Source organism: Zootoca vivipara, chromosome 13 (assembly GCF_965207765.1).
Source record: "Zootoca vivipara chromosome 13, rZooViv2.hap1.1, whole genome shotgun sequence".
Lineage (NCBI taxonomy): Eukaryota > Metazoa > Chordata > Lepidosauria > Squamata > Lacertidae > Zootoca > Zootoca vivipara.
This window is the reverse complement of record NC_142596.1, coordinates 28,347,589-28,362,071: the sequence shown is the minus strand read 5'-3', so window position 1 is coordinate 28,362,071 and position 14,483 is coordinate 28,347,589. Positions and strand designations below refer to the sequence as shown.

At 49.5% G+C, this 14,483-nt stretch overlaps 2 protein-coding genes across 4 annotated transcripts in view; one reads left to right on the top strand and one right to left on the bottom strand.

Moving 5' to 3' along the window:
• Positions 1–14,483, bottom strand: part of NSMCE1 (NSE1 component of SMC5/6 complex) — a 155,852-nt gene that overhangs the window by 27,265 nt on the left and 114,104 nt on the right. The gene's annotated exons all lie outside the window — the stretch shown is intronic.
• Positions 4,798–14,482, top strand: LOC132593206 (uncharacterized). Its single transcript, XM_088656825.1, has 6 exons — positions 4,798–4,976; positions 7,732–7,850; positions 8,900–8,944; positions 12,431–12,575; positions 12,970–13,133; positions 13,985–14,482. The coding sequence occupies exons 1-6, from the start codon at positions 4,813–4,815 to the stop codon at positions 14,017–14,019; spliced, it is 672 nt and encodes a 223-aa protein (XP_088512951.1). The 5' UTR covers positions 4,798–4,812; the 3' UTR covers positions 14,020–14,482.

Sequence of the window (14,483 nt, the reverse complement as noted above, 5' to 3'; positions counted from 1 at the left end):
TGAGCGCCCGGCGCCTCAGCTGATCTATATGTCTCTTCCAAACTTGCCCATTTTCCAAGGTCACATAATAGGACACAGGTCCACTAGCCCGGGTGATCACACCGGCCACCCACCGCGGACCTCGTGAATAGTTCCTCACCCAGACCAGATCTTCAGGGGCGAGATACCTTGTTGTGTCAGTCTCAGCCTGGGGGGTTGCTCTTGAATTACGGTTTGGCATTTTATCTGGGTGGACATAATCCAGCACCGTTACCAGTCTTCTACCTAAGAGCAGCTCGGCTGGCGACTTGCCCGTCGCAGTACACGGCGTCGCATGCTGCAAAAATAACATTCGCGCAATGCGAGCTGACCAGTTACCCTCCATTAAGCGCGCAATGGATTCTTTGGCTGTTCTTACCATGCGCTCAGCCTGCCCATTGGAGGATGGGTGAAAGGGCGCGGATGTGACCCCTCTTATAAAGTTATCAGCCAAGAATGCCCTGAATTCTTGGGATACAAAAGCTGCCCCATTATCTGATACAATGGTCTCAGGTAACCCATGGGTTGCAAACAGCTGCCTCAACACCTTGATTACGGCAGCTGATGCCATGCTAGGGACCATCGCCACTTCTAACCATTTGGAATATGCATCAACGATAACCAAAAAGACCTTCCCTTGGAATGGCCCAGCAAAATCTATGTGCAGCCGGCTCCAGGGAGTCCTGGACTGCTCCCACCAGTGGACTGGTGCTCTGGCCACTTCTGGCCGCACCTCTTGGCATGCCTTGCATGTTCGTACCCATTGTTCTATGTTCTGGTCCATTCCAGGCCACCACACATAACATCGGGCTAGCGACTTCATCCTGACCATTCCCGGGTGTCCCATGTGAAGCGTCTCAAGAACCCTGTTTCTCAGTGGTGCTGGGATGATCACCCTATCTCTCCATAGGAGACAACCCTTATGCATGGCAATTCGTGCTGCCTTGTCGCATAAGGCCTGAATTTTTCTTCATGCGGACCACCTGGCCACCCCCTCCCCACCCAAGTGAGCACACGGGAGAGAACAGCATCTTTCCTCGTTTTCTCAGCTATATCAGTAGCTGTTACAGGAGCCCCCGGAAGTGTTTCTAGCATCATAATGTGCTCCGCCGGAGCAGGATCCTCATTGCTCCCGCCAGGAAGGGGCAATCGACTCAGTGCATCAGCGTGGCACAACTGTTTCCCCGGCACATGGGTCAAGGTGTACTGGAACCCATTCAGGAATATTGACCAACGCAACATTCTGGGGGAGAGAATTTGTGGTGTTTGTTTGTTTGGGTTGAACAACCCTAACAGTGGTTTGTGGTCCGTTTCAATGGAGAAATGGCGACCGTACAAATAATCATAGAACCTTTTGATTCCTGACACAATTGCTAGTGCCTCTTTATCAATTTGAGCATAGTTGCGCTCCGTGGGTGACAACGTACGGGAATAGAAAGAGATGGGCTTTTCCGACCCATCCGGTTCCCTATGACTCAGCACAGCCCCCAGGCCGTATTGAGAGGCATCACATGCCAAGACCAGCGGCTTCGACTCATCATAATGAGCAAGGACGCTCCTGCTACTCAGCATTTCTCGCAAGGAGTCAAAAGCCTTCTGCTGCTCCCGCCCCCATCGCCACACATTCTTTTTCTGCAAAAGTCTATGTAATGGTTCAGCTACCGAAGCTTTCTGGGGTAAGAATAAATGATAAAAGTTAATAAGTCCCAGGAATGACTGCAACTCCGTCTTGTTCTGTGGTCGTGGTGCCTCGATGATGGCCTTAATCTTAGCATCTGTGGGGTGGATGCCTGATGCATCAAATTTGAACCCCAAGAAATCCACAGTTGGCACCCCAAAACTGCATTTTTCTTTTTTCAGTTGCAACCCCACCTCCTTGAACTTGAGCAACACTGCACGGACACGCGCAACCAGTTCCTGTGGGTCTTTTCCAGCAATCAAAACGTCATCAAAAAATGGCAAGACCCCCGGCAGACCCCTTAACAGGCGTTCCATGAGCCCTTGAAAAATCCCTGGGGCCACACAAACTCCGAACTGTAATCTGTTAACTCTGAACGCCCCTTTATGTGTGACAATAGTCTGTGCTTCCGCTGATTGTGGGGTTACTGGCAGCTGTTGGTAAGCTTGTGCCAGGTCAATTTTGGCGAACACCTTGCCCCCAGCCAGTTTAGCCAACAGATGTGATACGACTGGAATGGGGTATGAGTTTCCCCTGAGTGCCTTATTGATAGTACATTTGTAATCTGCACATATCCTGACTTCCCCATTTGCTTTAAGGGGCGTGACGATTGGAGTCTCCCACTTAGCAGAGTCCACGGGTGAGAGAACTCCCTGCTTGACCAATTTATCCAGCTCTGCCTCGATCTTGGGTTGCAGTGCAAATGGCACTCGCCTTGGTTTGAGTCGGATTGGGGCCACCCCGGGGTCCAACTCGAAGTCAACTGGGGGCCCTTTATAACAACCCAGTTTTCCATTAAAGAGACCAGCAAATTCCTTGCATAATGCCTCGCTCATCTCAGGGCAGGTTTGGATTGAATTAAGCCCTGAGATACTCAGTCCCAGGGCGGGGAACCAGTCAGTGCCCAGGAGACTGGGGCGACTGCCCTTCGCAATCACCAGTTTGAGTACAGCCTGTTTGTCCCGGAACTGTACTCTCACAGCACACATTCCCATAACATGGATGCGGCCTGCTGAGTACGACTGCAAGGTTGCCGGGAAGGGCTCCAGAGGGGGCAACTTACCCCTGGGGAAGAATGTCTTCGCGGTCTGGTCCGACACGATGGTGAATGCAGATCCAGAGTCCACCTCCATGTCGCACTGCTGACCCTCAATCTTCACCTTGACGTGTGCCTTGCCTTGCGCTGGAAACTGCACGGCCCTCCCGTTGATCTCCGTTATGTAGTGGCAGTCCTTTCGAAAATGAGTTGCTGTGGGCGGTCTGCGATGCTCCAGTCTAGGTGCTCCTGTTGCTCCTGACGCCGCCGATCTACAGACCCTGGCGATGTGACCTGTCTTCCCGCACATCCGGCACATAGCATCCCTGAAACGACAACTCTTCCGCCCATGGTTTCCGCCACAACCTGGGCAACTGCCTCGGTGATCTTTGTGCACTGTGCAGGCCTGACGCACCAACTCGACCCCACGGACTGGGCTCTGGCTCGGAGTAGCCTCTAGCTCGTCCATGGCATGCGCAACTTCTATCTGTGGCTTAGTGGCCTTGCGACTGGCATCAAGCTCCTCTCTTTCATAATTCTCTGTGGCGGTGGCCTCCTTCAAGGCTGAAGCAAGGGTAACCTCTTCTTTAGCCACGATGCGTCTTCTGGCTTTCTTGCTGCTCAGACCACCAATAAACCGATCCAGGAGAGTCTCTTCCAGATTTTGGAAGCCGCAGTGCTGAGCGAGCTTCCGGAGTTCAGCCAGAAATGCGGATACAGACTCCCCAGCATGCTGCTGCCTCTTATGGAACTCCATCCGCCGGGCCATCTTGGTCTCAGTAGGCGCCAAGTGGCTTGTTAGGCAGGCAAGAATATCTTGGAGAGATGTCTCACTCAGCTTCGCTGGAGCAAGTAATGCCTTGGCTAGCTTGAAGGTCTCGGGCCCACAGTAGCTCAGGAATGTGGCCCTTCTTTTGCTGGCATCGGTGATCCCTTGAGCCACTGCGAAGAACTCGAAGCGTTCGACGTAGTCTTCCCAGGTGTGGGGCTCTGATGGCTGGAAGGGCTCCAATACCCTTGGACTCTCCATTGTCCTAGCGGGCAGGGTCGTCTTCTCAGCTGGCCAGTGAGTCTTGTTCTCAGCTGCAATCCGGACTCTGAGGCAGGGTTGTGTTTAACCGCTCCTCAGCATTCCGGATCCCATCCTCGTCGCCAGTTGTTGTGACGTGGGGTTTGTGATTTCAGCTCTCTTGACAAAACATGCTGGAGACAGTTCTCTAGTAACAGCTCTTTATTACAGTGAACAAGACTGAAGACTGAGGAGAGGAAAGCTACATTTATAGGGACAGGGGACTAGCTAGGAAGGGATACATTTTGGAGGGAACAATATCAAGCAATCACAGTGCTGCCTTTTGGAGGAAACCAATAAGACAGAGGATCCAAATACAGCAGCTTAAATGAACCAATAGTAGCTGTACCCTCTGGAACCAAAAGGCAGTTACTTTATCCTAATGCAAATACAGACAATAATAATACAGAGATAAAATCCTTTGACTCAATACACAACACCCAGCGCATTAGTTTGGTGCCCTGCTGCTCGAAATGAATTGTGTTCAATTCCCAAAGTGCCACTCCTCCCCTTCACTGGGTTGGTGAGCAAAATGTGCAGAGCAGCACGCAGCCAGGGCCGTCTTTCCCATAAGGCTTAGTGGTTCATTGCACCAGGGCGCAGGCCTCTCAGGGACGCCCCAGCGAGTGGGGGAGCTGCGCGGCTTTGCTGGCGGACTCCCCATTCTCTGCACGCCCGCCAGCTGGGCCCGTCAAACATATGGCTGGCGGGTGTGCAGCTTCCCTCCCAAGCCTCCTCGGGAAGAGAGTGATCCTAAGCCTCTGCAGAAACGGCCGGGGGAGGGAGCGAGGGAACCCGCCAGGTGAGGCAGAGGTGGGGGAGGGAGAAGGACGAGGAACGCGCCAAAACGTGTTGCCCCCGCCTGTTAGGTGGAGGAGGAGTTCCTGGAGAAGAAGCGGCTCCTTTCTTACAGTAGGAGGTGGTGATGGCAGCCACTGATTTCTATGGGAACATTTCTAATCCGTTTTTGTCCAATCTCTCTCCCCACCCCATCCATGTTTTCTTCCTGAAATGGCTGCAGCGGACCAGCAAAGGAAAAACTGGTTTTTCCTATCCTTCTCCCCCACCCTCCCTCGTTTGTGGCTGAAAATGGCTGTCGCTGACCAGCAAAGCACAAACAAGGAAGGAAGCAAGGAAGTGGGCAAACTTTGGCGCTTTGGATATATGAATCTGAGGTGTGTGTATAGTGAGGTTTGGGTACTAACTCCTCATGTTTGGATAAGTGAATTTTTGCATAGCAAGTGTTGGGCAACCTGCATGCATATTTCTTAGTCGTCGTCGTCCCCCCCCCAAAAAAAGTACAGTAATTCAAAATCACTTTTTTTAAAATAAAAAAATTCCTTCAGTAGCACCTTAAAGACCAACTAAGTTTATATTTTGGTATGAGCTTTCGTGTGCATGCACACTTCTTCAGATACACTAGAAACAGAAGTGTCAGACCATATATATATATACAGAGGGTGGTGGGGGTGGGTGGGAATGGGTGATGGGCTGATGGGAGTGGTAAACCTGGAGATGGCTGTTAATGGCTGCTGATGGCTGCAATTAGTACTGGGCTGAGGTGCTAAAGAAAGCTTGATCATGCATAATGAGATAAGAATCCGATGTCTCTATTCATCCCAGGTGCTTCCATGGTTTTAAGCTTGGTAATGATTTCCAATTCAGCAACTTCTCTTTCCAGTCTGTTCCTGAAATTTCTCTGTAATAAAACAGCTGCTTTGAGATCTTGTATAGAATGTCCTGGGAGATTGAAGTGTTCTCCTACTGGTTTTTCAGTCTTATGGTTCCTGATGTCAGATTTATGTCGTCACCATTATTTATTTGGTAAAAATCAGGTTGGTAAAAGTCTCGCTTCAGTTCATTTGCTTGGTTAGTAGAATGGTGGAGCAGGGAGTAAATGCAGGGAGATAACGATAAGAGCAGTCACAACTTGAAAGGTTTCTTCTTTAAAAAAATGCTGAGGCCCAGACGCTCCCCCAAGTGAAGGTCAGGAAGACTTTAAACAACTCCCTGCTGTACTTTAATTCCTTAAAACCTATGACTAAAACTTAAAACTTAAAACTGAGCTAAATTAAGTAGATAAGAATAAAACGAAAATAAAATATAAACACGGTATAAAACAGTAAAAAACTTAAAAACAAACCAGTAAAGTACGGAGGTCAGAAGGGAGGATGTTGATACTCCGCCATCTTCGCAGAACCTCGGGGAAACGCTCATTGTTTGTAGAAGGAGCGTCCTGGTTCATTTAGGTGTTTTATTTGGGGGGAGGGGAGATAGTGCTGCCCGCCCCATAAGCTCTGTCCACATTCAGAGGTGCTATACATTGAAAAAGCAAACAAACTAACAAGCAAACAAACAAGCAAAGAGAACCAGAAAGCCACATGGAAAGGGGGGTCATAGAATCATAGAGTTGGAAGAGACCACAAGGGCCATCCAGTCCAACCCCCTGCCAAGCAGGAAACACCATCAAAGCATTCCTGACAGATGGCTGTCAAGCCTCCGCTTAAAGACCTCCAAAGAAGGAGACTCCACCACACTCCTTGGCAGCAAATTCCACTGTCAAACAGTATAGGGTGGCAATGACCAGGGCCAGAATAATCCTGGTCAGGCCACACAGGCCCTAAGTAACCAGAGGGAATCCATGTTATGCAGCCAGTAGAATTCTCTCTTTCTTTGTTTCAGCACAAGAGCAACATTTTGCACAAAGAGACACACACAGCACTTCTAAGAAATTCTAGCTAAGCCACACTTTGTTCCATCCTGTCTAGCATAAACCACAAGAGCAAGAGGAACTCCATTTTCTAAATCTCTCTGTCTCTGATAGAAAGTAAATTAGACAGCACTTCTCTGTTTGTACCCTTCTCTGTAACCCATTGCGAAAGGAAGTTAGCTTAGCCACAAGATGTTCTGTTTCATCAGACTATAGAGGATATAGCCCACCGCAAGTTCTAAGTAGAGCACAACCACAATTGTGCCTGTAAAATTCCACATAGACACGTGTATGAAGGTACCAGATACATAACGCCACTTAGTAGAGTTGGGCGGGTGACTTTGCATCTTGGGGTGCTCTCTCTTGATTGGTTGATGAAGTACTGCAGAAAGGCTGATCTTCACTCTGTCAAAAAGGTATAAAAGCTCTCTGTACATGGACAAGGGTGGGGCAGAATGAGGAATGGTTTTTTCCCTACTGCTCCATATTGTTTTGCCGACAAACCAATAATAAATTTGTTCAACTGCTTGAGATTTCGTCTGGTCAATTTGGGAAGCCACCTTACAACACCTTACAACAGCTTACAACAGCTTACAATCCACCTTACAACAGCTCTTACTGTCAGGACGTTCTTTCTAATGTTTAGGTGGAATCTTCTTTCTTGTAGCTTGAATTCATTGCTCTGTGTCCACTTCCCTGGAGCAGCCTTTCACCCTCTTCTATATGACATCCTTTTATATACTGCATTTGAACATGGCTATCATATCACCCCTTAACCTTCTCTTCTCCAGGCTAAACATACCCAGCTCCCTAAGCCGTTCCTCATAAGGCATTGTTTCCAGGCCTTTGAGTAGTGGTGAGTGTTTGGGGGCCCTAGCATCTGAGCCCCCTTGGCCCAGTCTCCTCCCAGCTACTCATAGAAGCCGAAGGCCTGAAGGGCAGGACAAGTGGTTGGCCACAGCTGGGCGACTGGCCAATGTCTCGTGGCTTCTGCCTGTTGGATGCTGGATGTGACTGTTGCAAAGGGGCTGGGCCTTGCTCTCAGTTGGGCCTTGAATAAGAGGGGGCTCCCTAATCCCTTTGCACAGGTAAGCGGGTGGCGTTCCGTAGTGAAGATCGCTCTAGGGTTCAGCCGAGCCTGCAGAGCCCCCATTGCCTGTGGCACACATCTGGAGGCGGCCAACAGGCTTTCAAAAGACATTAACATTGTCTCTTCCCAGCAGGGCCAGGCACATTCCATCAGCAGCTCTCCGGATGGCCAACGGCAGGACGGGCTTCTGGGGGCCCCGGAGGCCTTGCCTCCTCCTCTCCGTCTTCCTCGCTTGCTTCCTTTGGCACGGTAAGTCTCCGTGGAGGAAAGCTGCTTCTCTCTGCAAGAGGGCAGCTGGGCAGCCAGCCGGACAGAGAGCAAGGCCAGAAGGGGCGGCGGGGATCTTCCTACCAGAAAAGAATCCGCGGGAGACAAGAGCTTCCGACATAATGGCCACGCCCTGTAGGAGCTCTTAGCCAATGAGCGATGTGACAGCCCGGATTGACGTTTCTAGCTGGGAGCAGTGCAAGGCCTCAATATAAAAATGACAGAGGGGGACGCTCATTGTCTGTAGAAGGAGCGTCCTGGTTCATTTAGGTGTTTTATGGGGGGGGGGGAGAGATAGTGCTGCCCGCCCCATAAGGACATGGGGTGGGCTCAGACACTTTTCAGACACATTTCAGTATAACTCTGAATGGTCACAGTTCCACCCTTAAAGGAAAAGTCACTGCAAAGTCAGGACTCAGGCTTATTTTCCCTGTACTGTATTAAAAAAAAAACGCCCAACTGATGCAAATACTGCCCAGCCATAATACACATATTGTGCCCGATACGTTTCTGAGCACAATTCAAAGTGTTGGTTGGTGCTGACCTTTAAAGCCCTAAACGGCCTCGGCCCAGTTTACCTGAAGGAGCGTCTCCACCCCCATCATTCAGCTCTGAGGGTCTTCTGGCAGTTCCCTCACTGTGAGAAGTGAAGATACAACATACCGGTAGGTGCCGACTCCCTGTCCCCAGGGCTCTGGGTGCCTGAGCACCCGCAAAATTCCCCATGAAGGGGCCAGGCACCCACAAATTGTGGCACCAGGGCCATGCATGTTGCATGGCACCCATGGTTGTGGGGCTAAGCCGGCACTCCTGGGTTACCAGGAACCAGGCAGAGGGCCTTCTCGGTAGTGGCACCCCCCCTGTGGAACACCATCAGGTGTCAAGGAAATAAAGAACTATGGGAATTTTAGATGGCAGACCCGTATAGGGAAGTTTTTAACGTTTGATGTTTTATTATGCTTTTATAATTGTTAGAAGCCACTCACGAGTGGCTGGGGCAACCATAAAATTGTTGTTGTTGTTGTTATTAGGTGGCGTTGTGGCTGAGAAAAAGAAGCTTCAATGCGCTTGTATTGGTGAGTGAATGTGTGTGAGAGAGAGCACTGCAATGTAGCCCAATTTTGCTATCCAGGCTCCGGAAGCATTGAATTGCTTGTTTGAGGAAAATGCAGTCAAACAAAGGGGGAGTCTCTAAATTGTAGGAGCAACTTAGCAGAGGACCATCGGCTTTCTCGCCTAAGGTGGCTGGGAGAGAAAGAGGGTGACTTGTGCATGAAGGGGATTTGATCAGAAAAACACCATCCCTCACTCCTCCATCTCTCAAAAAGCTCTAGAAACTCGCCCCATGGCTTTTATATTCTATTGGGAGTTGCACTGCCTATTGATCTAAACTAAAAGGTTCCTAAGTTTAAAACCAGCTCTGTCCACATTCAGAGGTGCTATACATCTAAAAAGCAAACAAACTGACAAGCAAACAAACAATTAAAGCAAAGAGAACCGGAAAGCCATATGGAAAGGGTTTCAGCTGCCTGAAATGGCCTGAGGCTGCTTGGGTCAGGTTTCCAGAAGGCCTGCTTTTCTGGTATTGTTGGGGGTTTTGAAACTCTGCAATAAGCCAGAAAGCCACCATCTGACCCTATTTCTCCCCCTCTCCATAAGCGGGCTGCATTCCTCTCACCACCATCAGCATACGTCCAGCCATAGTCATTGGGTGTGCGGGGGGGGGGGAATGACTTGGGGTCTTAAGTTGCATTATCCACATTATCTACACGGACTGGCAGGACTTTAGCTGTCATTCCTGCACTGCAGACAAAGAGAGTAGGTGACGTCACTAGCAGCAGCCCTACAGTTCTGTGATTCTATGAATTTTCTTGAGTTCATGGGTCTGTCTCCCCACTGTTTGCGTCAGGAGATCCTTCCTACTTCTCTTTAGTAGTGCAACAGTATAATTTTTCCGGTATATTGGGCAGATGTTGTTCTTTCCACCTCCCTCCTTAACAGGCGAACTCATTGGGGGCGTCCAAGGAAGCTAGATTTTGGGAGACAAAGCAAGGTCTTCCCCACACGTTTAAAACATTATGGTACTCACTTCCACAAGTGATGACATCTAACTTGGACAACTTAGACAGGATGAGACAAATTCATGCAGAAAGAGGAGGAGGAGGAGAGGGCTGTCAGTGGCTACTAGCCACGATGACCGTTTTCCCTCCAGCGTCAGAGGCCGTAAATGCCTCTGAGTAATATCACTTACTGGAAACGGCAGTGGGGGCTCTTGCTGTGCCCAGGTCCTGTCTGTGAGCTTCTACCCTCTGGGGCATCTGGTTCGCCACAATGGGTACAGGAGCCGGAGTGGTCCTTCCTCATGGCTGCTTCTATGTTGAGGGAGTCAACTTGGTCTGCCCTCAGATTTCAGGGGATGGAGGAAGAGAGAGAGATTTCCGAGAGTGTGGGGAAAGGGGTGGCATATACGCCGCCTGTTTCCCGGGTTGAGTGGATTGCCTTCTTGGAGAAAGACCAGTGGGTAGCATGGGTATAGCAAAAGGAGGGCAGCTGCCCCCCTAAATCAAGTAAATCAATAAAAAGTAACTGAGGTTCTGCCCCCACCAACATAAAGCCTGGGCACCCCTATGGTAGGGAGCAGGGTTGCCAACTTGAATAAAATATGGCAGGGAGGAAGCCCCACCCCACATAATTGATCACATGATCTGGTGCACCCACACCATTTGAATGGCAAAACCCATCAACTTGGGGGAGGGCGACCCTCTGCCCCTTAGAGCAGTGTTTCTCAACCTTTTGGGGGCAAAGGCACACTTGTTTCATGAAAAAAATCACGAGGCACACCACCATTAGAAAATGTTAAAATTTTTAACTCTGTGCCTATATTGACTATATATAAAGTAATTCTCCCACGGCACACCAGGCAACATCTCGCAGCACACTAGTGTGCCGCGGAACAGTGGTTGAGAAACACTGCCTTAGAGTTAGCTCCTATGGTAGGGAGCAAGAGCGGGGGGGGGGGGCCTCAGGGAATTGAGGGGGAGAATTTGGAGATCCACACTTAGGTGAGCATGAAGGGAAAAGGGTTTTATTTATTCCGTGCTATGCTTCTTTCCCCTGCTTCAATAAAATTCCCAGGGCAGCGAGCTCCTAACATTTCAATGTGCGACAACTCCAAGTGGAAAGCACCCTAAAACGGTTCCTTGTTACCAGAGCTTTGTTCAGTTCCATCTTGAAGGAGTCCACTTGGTCTGCCCTGAGATTTCAGGGGATGCAGCAGAGAGAGATCAAGATCCCAGAGTCAGTACAGAAGAGCAGCTGGGCAGGTGGGAAGGGCCCCTCACCTTTGGGAGACAGACGCTGCGCCTTCCCTCCTGGGGGGGGGGGCATGCTAGTCCTGTGGCTGTTTCATTTCCGGAGGGCTGAGTAAGCTGAGCTGGAGATGTCGTGGCACAATCTGGAGCACAGCTGCGTTGCATAGGAAGTGGCTCAAGGAAGCAGTCAAGGAAATGAACCGAGGGGCACTGAGGCATTTCGAAACGAGTTTCAGCATGGGGAGTGAAACTGGATAGAGAAAAGTCTCCTCCTCTCGCTCATAATGCTAAAAGTCAAGGACATCTAGTGATGTGTAATGTTGGAAGATTCAGAACAGATAAAAAAGGAAGAACTTCTTCATCCAGCACAGAGTTAAAATGTGGAACTTGCTCCCACAGGAGGCAATGATGGCCAACAAATTTGATGGCTTTAATCCAATTTCACAGGACCGTCAGTGGCTACCACCATGATGACCATACTCTGCCTCTAATCAAACATGGAAACCCTTCCAGATCCCATTTGCAGGAAACCACAGGAGGTGGAGAGTCTCTTGTGTCTGAATACCGCTTGCAAGCTTCCCACTGGGGCATCTGAGAGAACAGGATACTTGGCCTGATCAAGTGTCAGGGCTAGTTTCATGTTTTTAGGAGAGCATTATAAACGTTGAGGTGAGCAACCCAATGCACCCGGAGGAGGAAAAACAAGCAGCAGTCAGCATAGAAATTTAAGGCTTGTCCTTGGAAGGTCTTTTTTCTAAGGCAGAGGCAGAGTTAGCTTTCCAGACTCAGGCACAATGCATTCTCTACCCCAGGAATATTTTTTTAAAACAAATATATATATACAAAAGGTCCCCCTGGGGCAGAGTCAGATCTAGGCTTTATTTCACCCTTGACAAAGACACAGCTTCACACACACACAATCAATCACACACACACACACACACACAGGTTAAGAGCCTCAATGGCACCCATTTGGAGGCTTCACTCAGGGCAAAAAACCTGGCTAGCTCCCCTGTAATTACAGCTCTGCCCTGACAAAACAGGAGTAGAGCAGAGATTCTATCCCTTTCTGCAGTGGACTCACGGAGGGCCAAAGTGTGGCTTTGCAGAGGCCCTTTCAGGGTAGGCCTCCTCTGAATATGTAAGTTTTGTTGAGTAAAACATTCCTACACTGCTTTCCTCTGAAAATCTGGAGATGACGCACAATAGTTGGTGTCAGTCTGGCACTCAAGCAAACTCTTCTCTTTCTAGCCGTATCCTCAAAGGACATCAAGCAAAGGTGCTTCACAGACTATCATTCCGAAGTGGGTTGTCACTGGGAAGTGGACGCCTCTACCGACTGCCCCAAGGAGTTCCTCCTGCGTGTTAAAACGACTGATCGATTCAGTGGCCGAACGTAGGTTATACTGTGAAACATGAGAACTGCCACCAGATCTCCTCTTTCCTCTGTTGGGTGTTTCTGGGGCTGGTGGTACCCTCCTCACAGCTAACCACTGCACTGTGAGTTTTCCAAACGCAGAATAAGAAACGCAGGATCCAAAGGGTTTCTCATTACACTTTTCACTGGACCACTTGTGGTTGGAGAACTTCCAAGGTGCACAGATTTATCTCGTCTTGCACACTTGCAACTTTTCCTGGGGGGTCTGGGGAATCCACAGCATGGTGCAGCTGGAAGCATTGCAAAGCCCCTCTCTCACTTGGGCTGAGCTTTCCCAAATCGAGGCTGTGGCAGAAATAATCTGAGTGTTGTCTACTTTGAAAACATCTTTTAAGTCTTACCATTTTTCCAGGAAATCATTGGAGTGTTCTCCTAAGAACGTGAGAGGCCAGAATGCGACCCCCAAGTGTGCTTGCGCCCTTCAGACTAAAGAAGTGTATAGCTTCATGTATCTTTTCTCAGTGGAGGCCAAAGGGAAAGGGATCTGGAAGAAGAGTGTGGACCCTGATGACATTGGTAAGGGATCCTTCGGTCTGGCAGACTCTCCTTGCGCATTGCTGGGGGCTGCTCTGAAGAACAAGACAAGAGGAGCAGCATACAAGTGGGGCGGGAAGGGTGGGAAGGGTGGGTTTGTTTTCATGATTAGCACCAATCAATGCTCAGAGACCTTCCTTAGCCCCTCCTGCATCCATCTTAGTACATCATGCAAAGTCACCACCTTAAAGGGTGGTAGGTTTATTGTGGCAGAAACCTTTGTAATGGAGAGCCCCCTTCTTCAGGTGCCTGGAGAGGGATACAAGACTTCTCAGAGTAGACTGGCTTGAGATCAGGGCTGCCAGCCCCAAGCCATTGCTTTCCTTTGGATCACAGAACCTAGGGGAGGGGTGGCAGATGCAGCCCTCCAGGCCTCTTTCACTGCCCCATTACTGTTCCACACACTCCTAGTTCCTTGGCTAGGCTGAATTGCATCTTTTCTTCCTTGTCTGGATGGAGGAATGAGCCCAGCCCTGGGTCCCTGGCTGTGGCTGCCCCCGCCGCCGCCGCCCCTCAGGTGGGAAATGGCCAGGCTCAGGAGGGAGGGAAGGCGATCCTTCCGCCATTTGGTCTCAAGCCCTTTGATTTCATCTACAGAGCTTCCATTGCAGCTTGTCTTGAAACAGTTCTCTGAAATTTATTCCCTTGTGCATTGCTACGTAAGAGTCCAAAATCAATTTTCTACCATATCCCAAAATGATCTCCTTCCATAAAATGTTGGGAAAGAGAAAAATTCCACTCACCAGAAGAACCCCCTCCCAGTGTTTTCCTGTGGTGTGGGAAGGACCACATAATGTAAACCTGTTTGCTTCTGGGGGGGTTTTCCTTCAAAGGAACGCAAACGCATGACAACGGACATGCAACTTAAAATGGAACCCGGCATGCCAACAGCAACCTATACTGCTAAAGTGCGTCAGAAAAATTATTACCTCGGGAACAACTGGAGTGATTGGAGCGTCCAGATAAGTTGGCAAGCACATGGGTGGATCGGGTAGGGCACCTGTTGGCATCCCAGCTGGCATCCCTGTGTGTTCTGGGCTCCACATTGTGGGCTCTTTTTTCTGGATTTTGTAAACCTTCTGGATTTGTGAAATATTCCGACCCCACCCGCAGGAACGTTTGTGCATCTTCCAGCCCCTTTGAGTGAGCGACAGCATTTCTCTCACATTGCTGAGGTCTTGCATTTCCAATCAGCTAGACATTGAATTAATACGCAGGCCTCTCACTTAATTCAGCGCAATCCTCTGCTGTAGACAATACCTCTTTCTGAAGTCTCCCCAATGATTTTTTATTGTTTCTCATTTAAATAAAGACAAGAACACACAACTACAT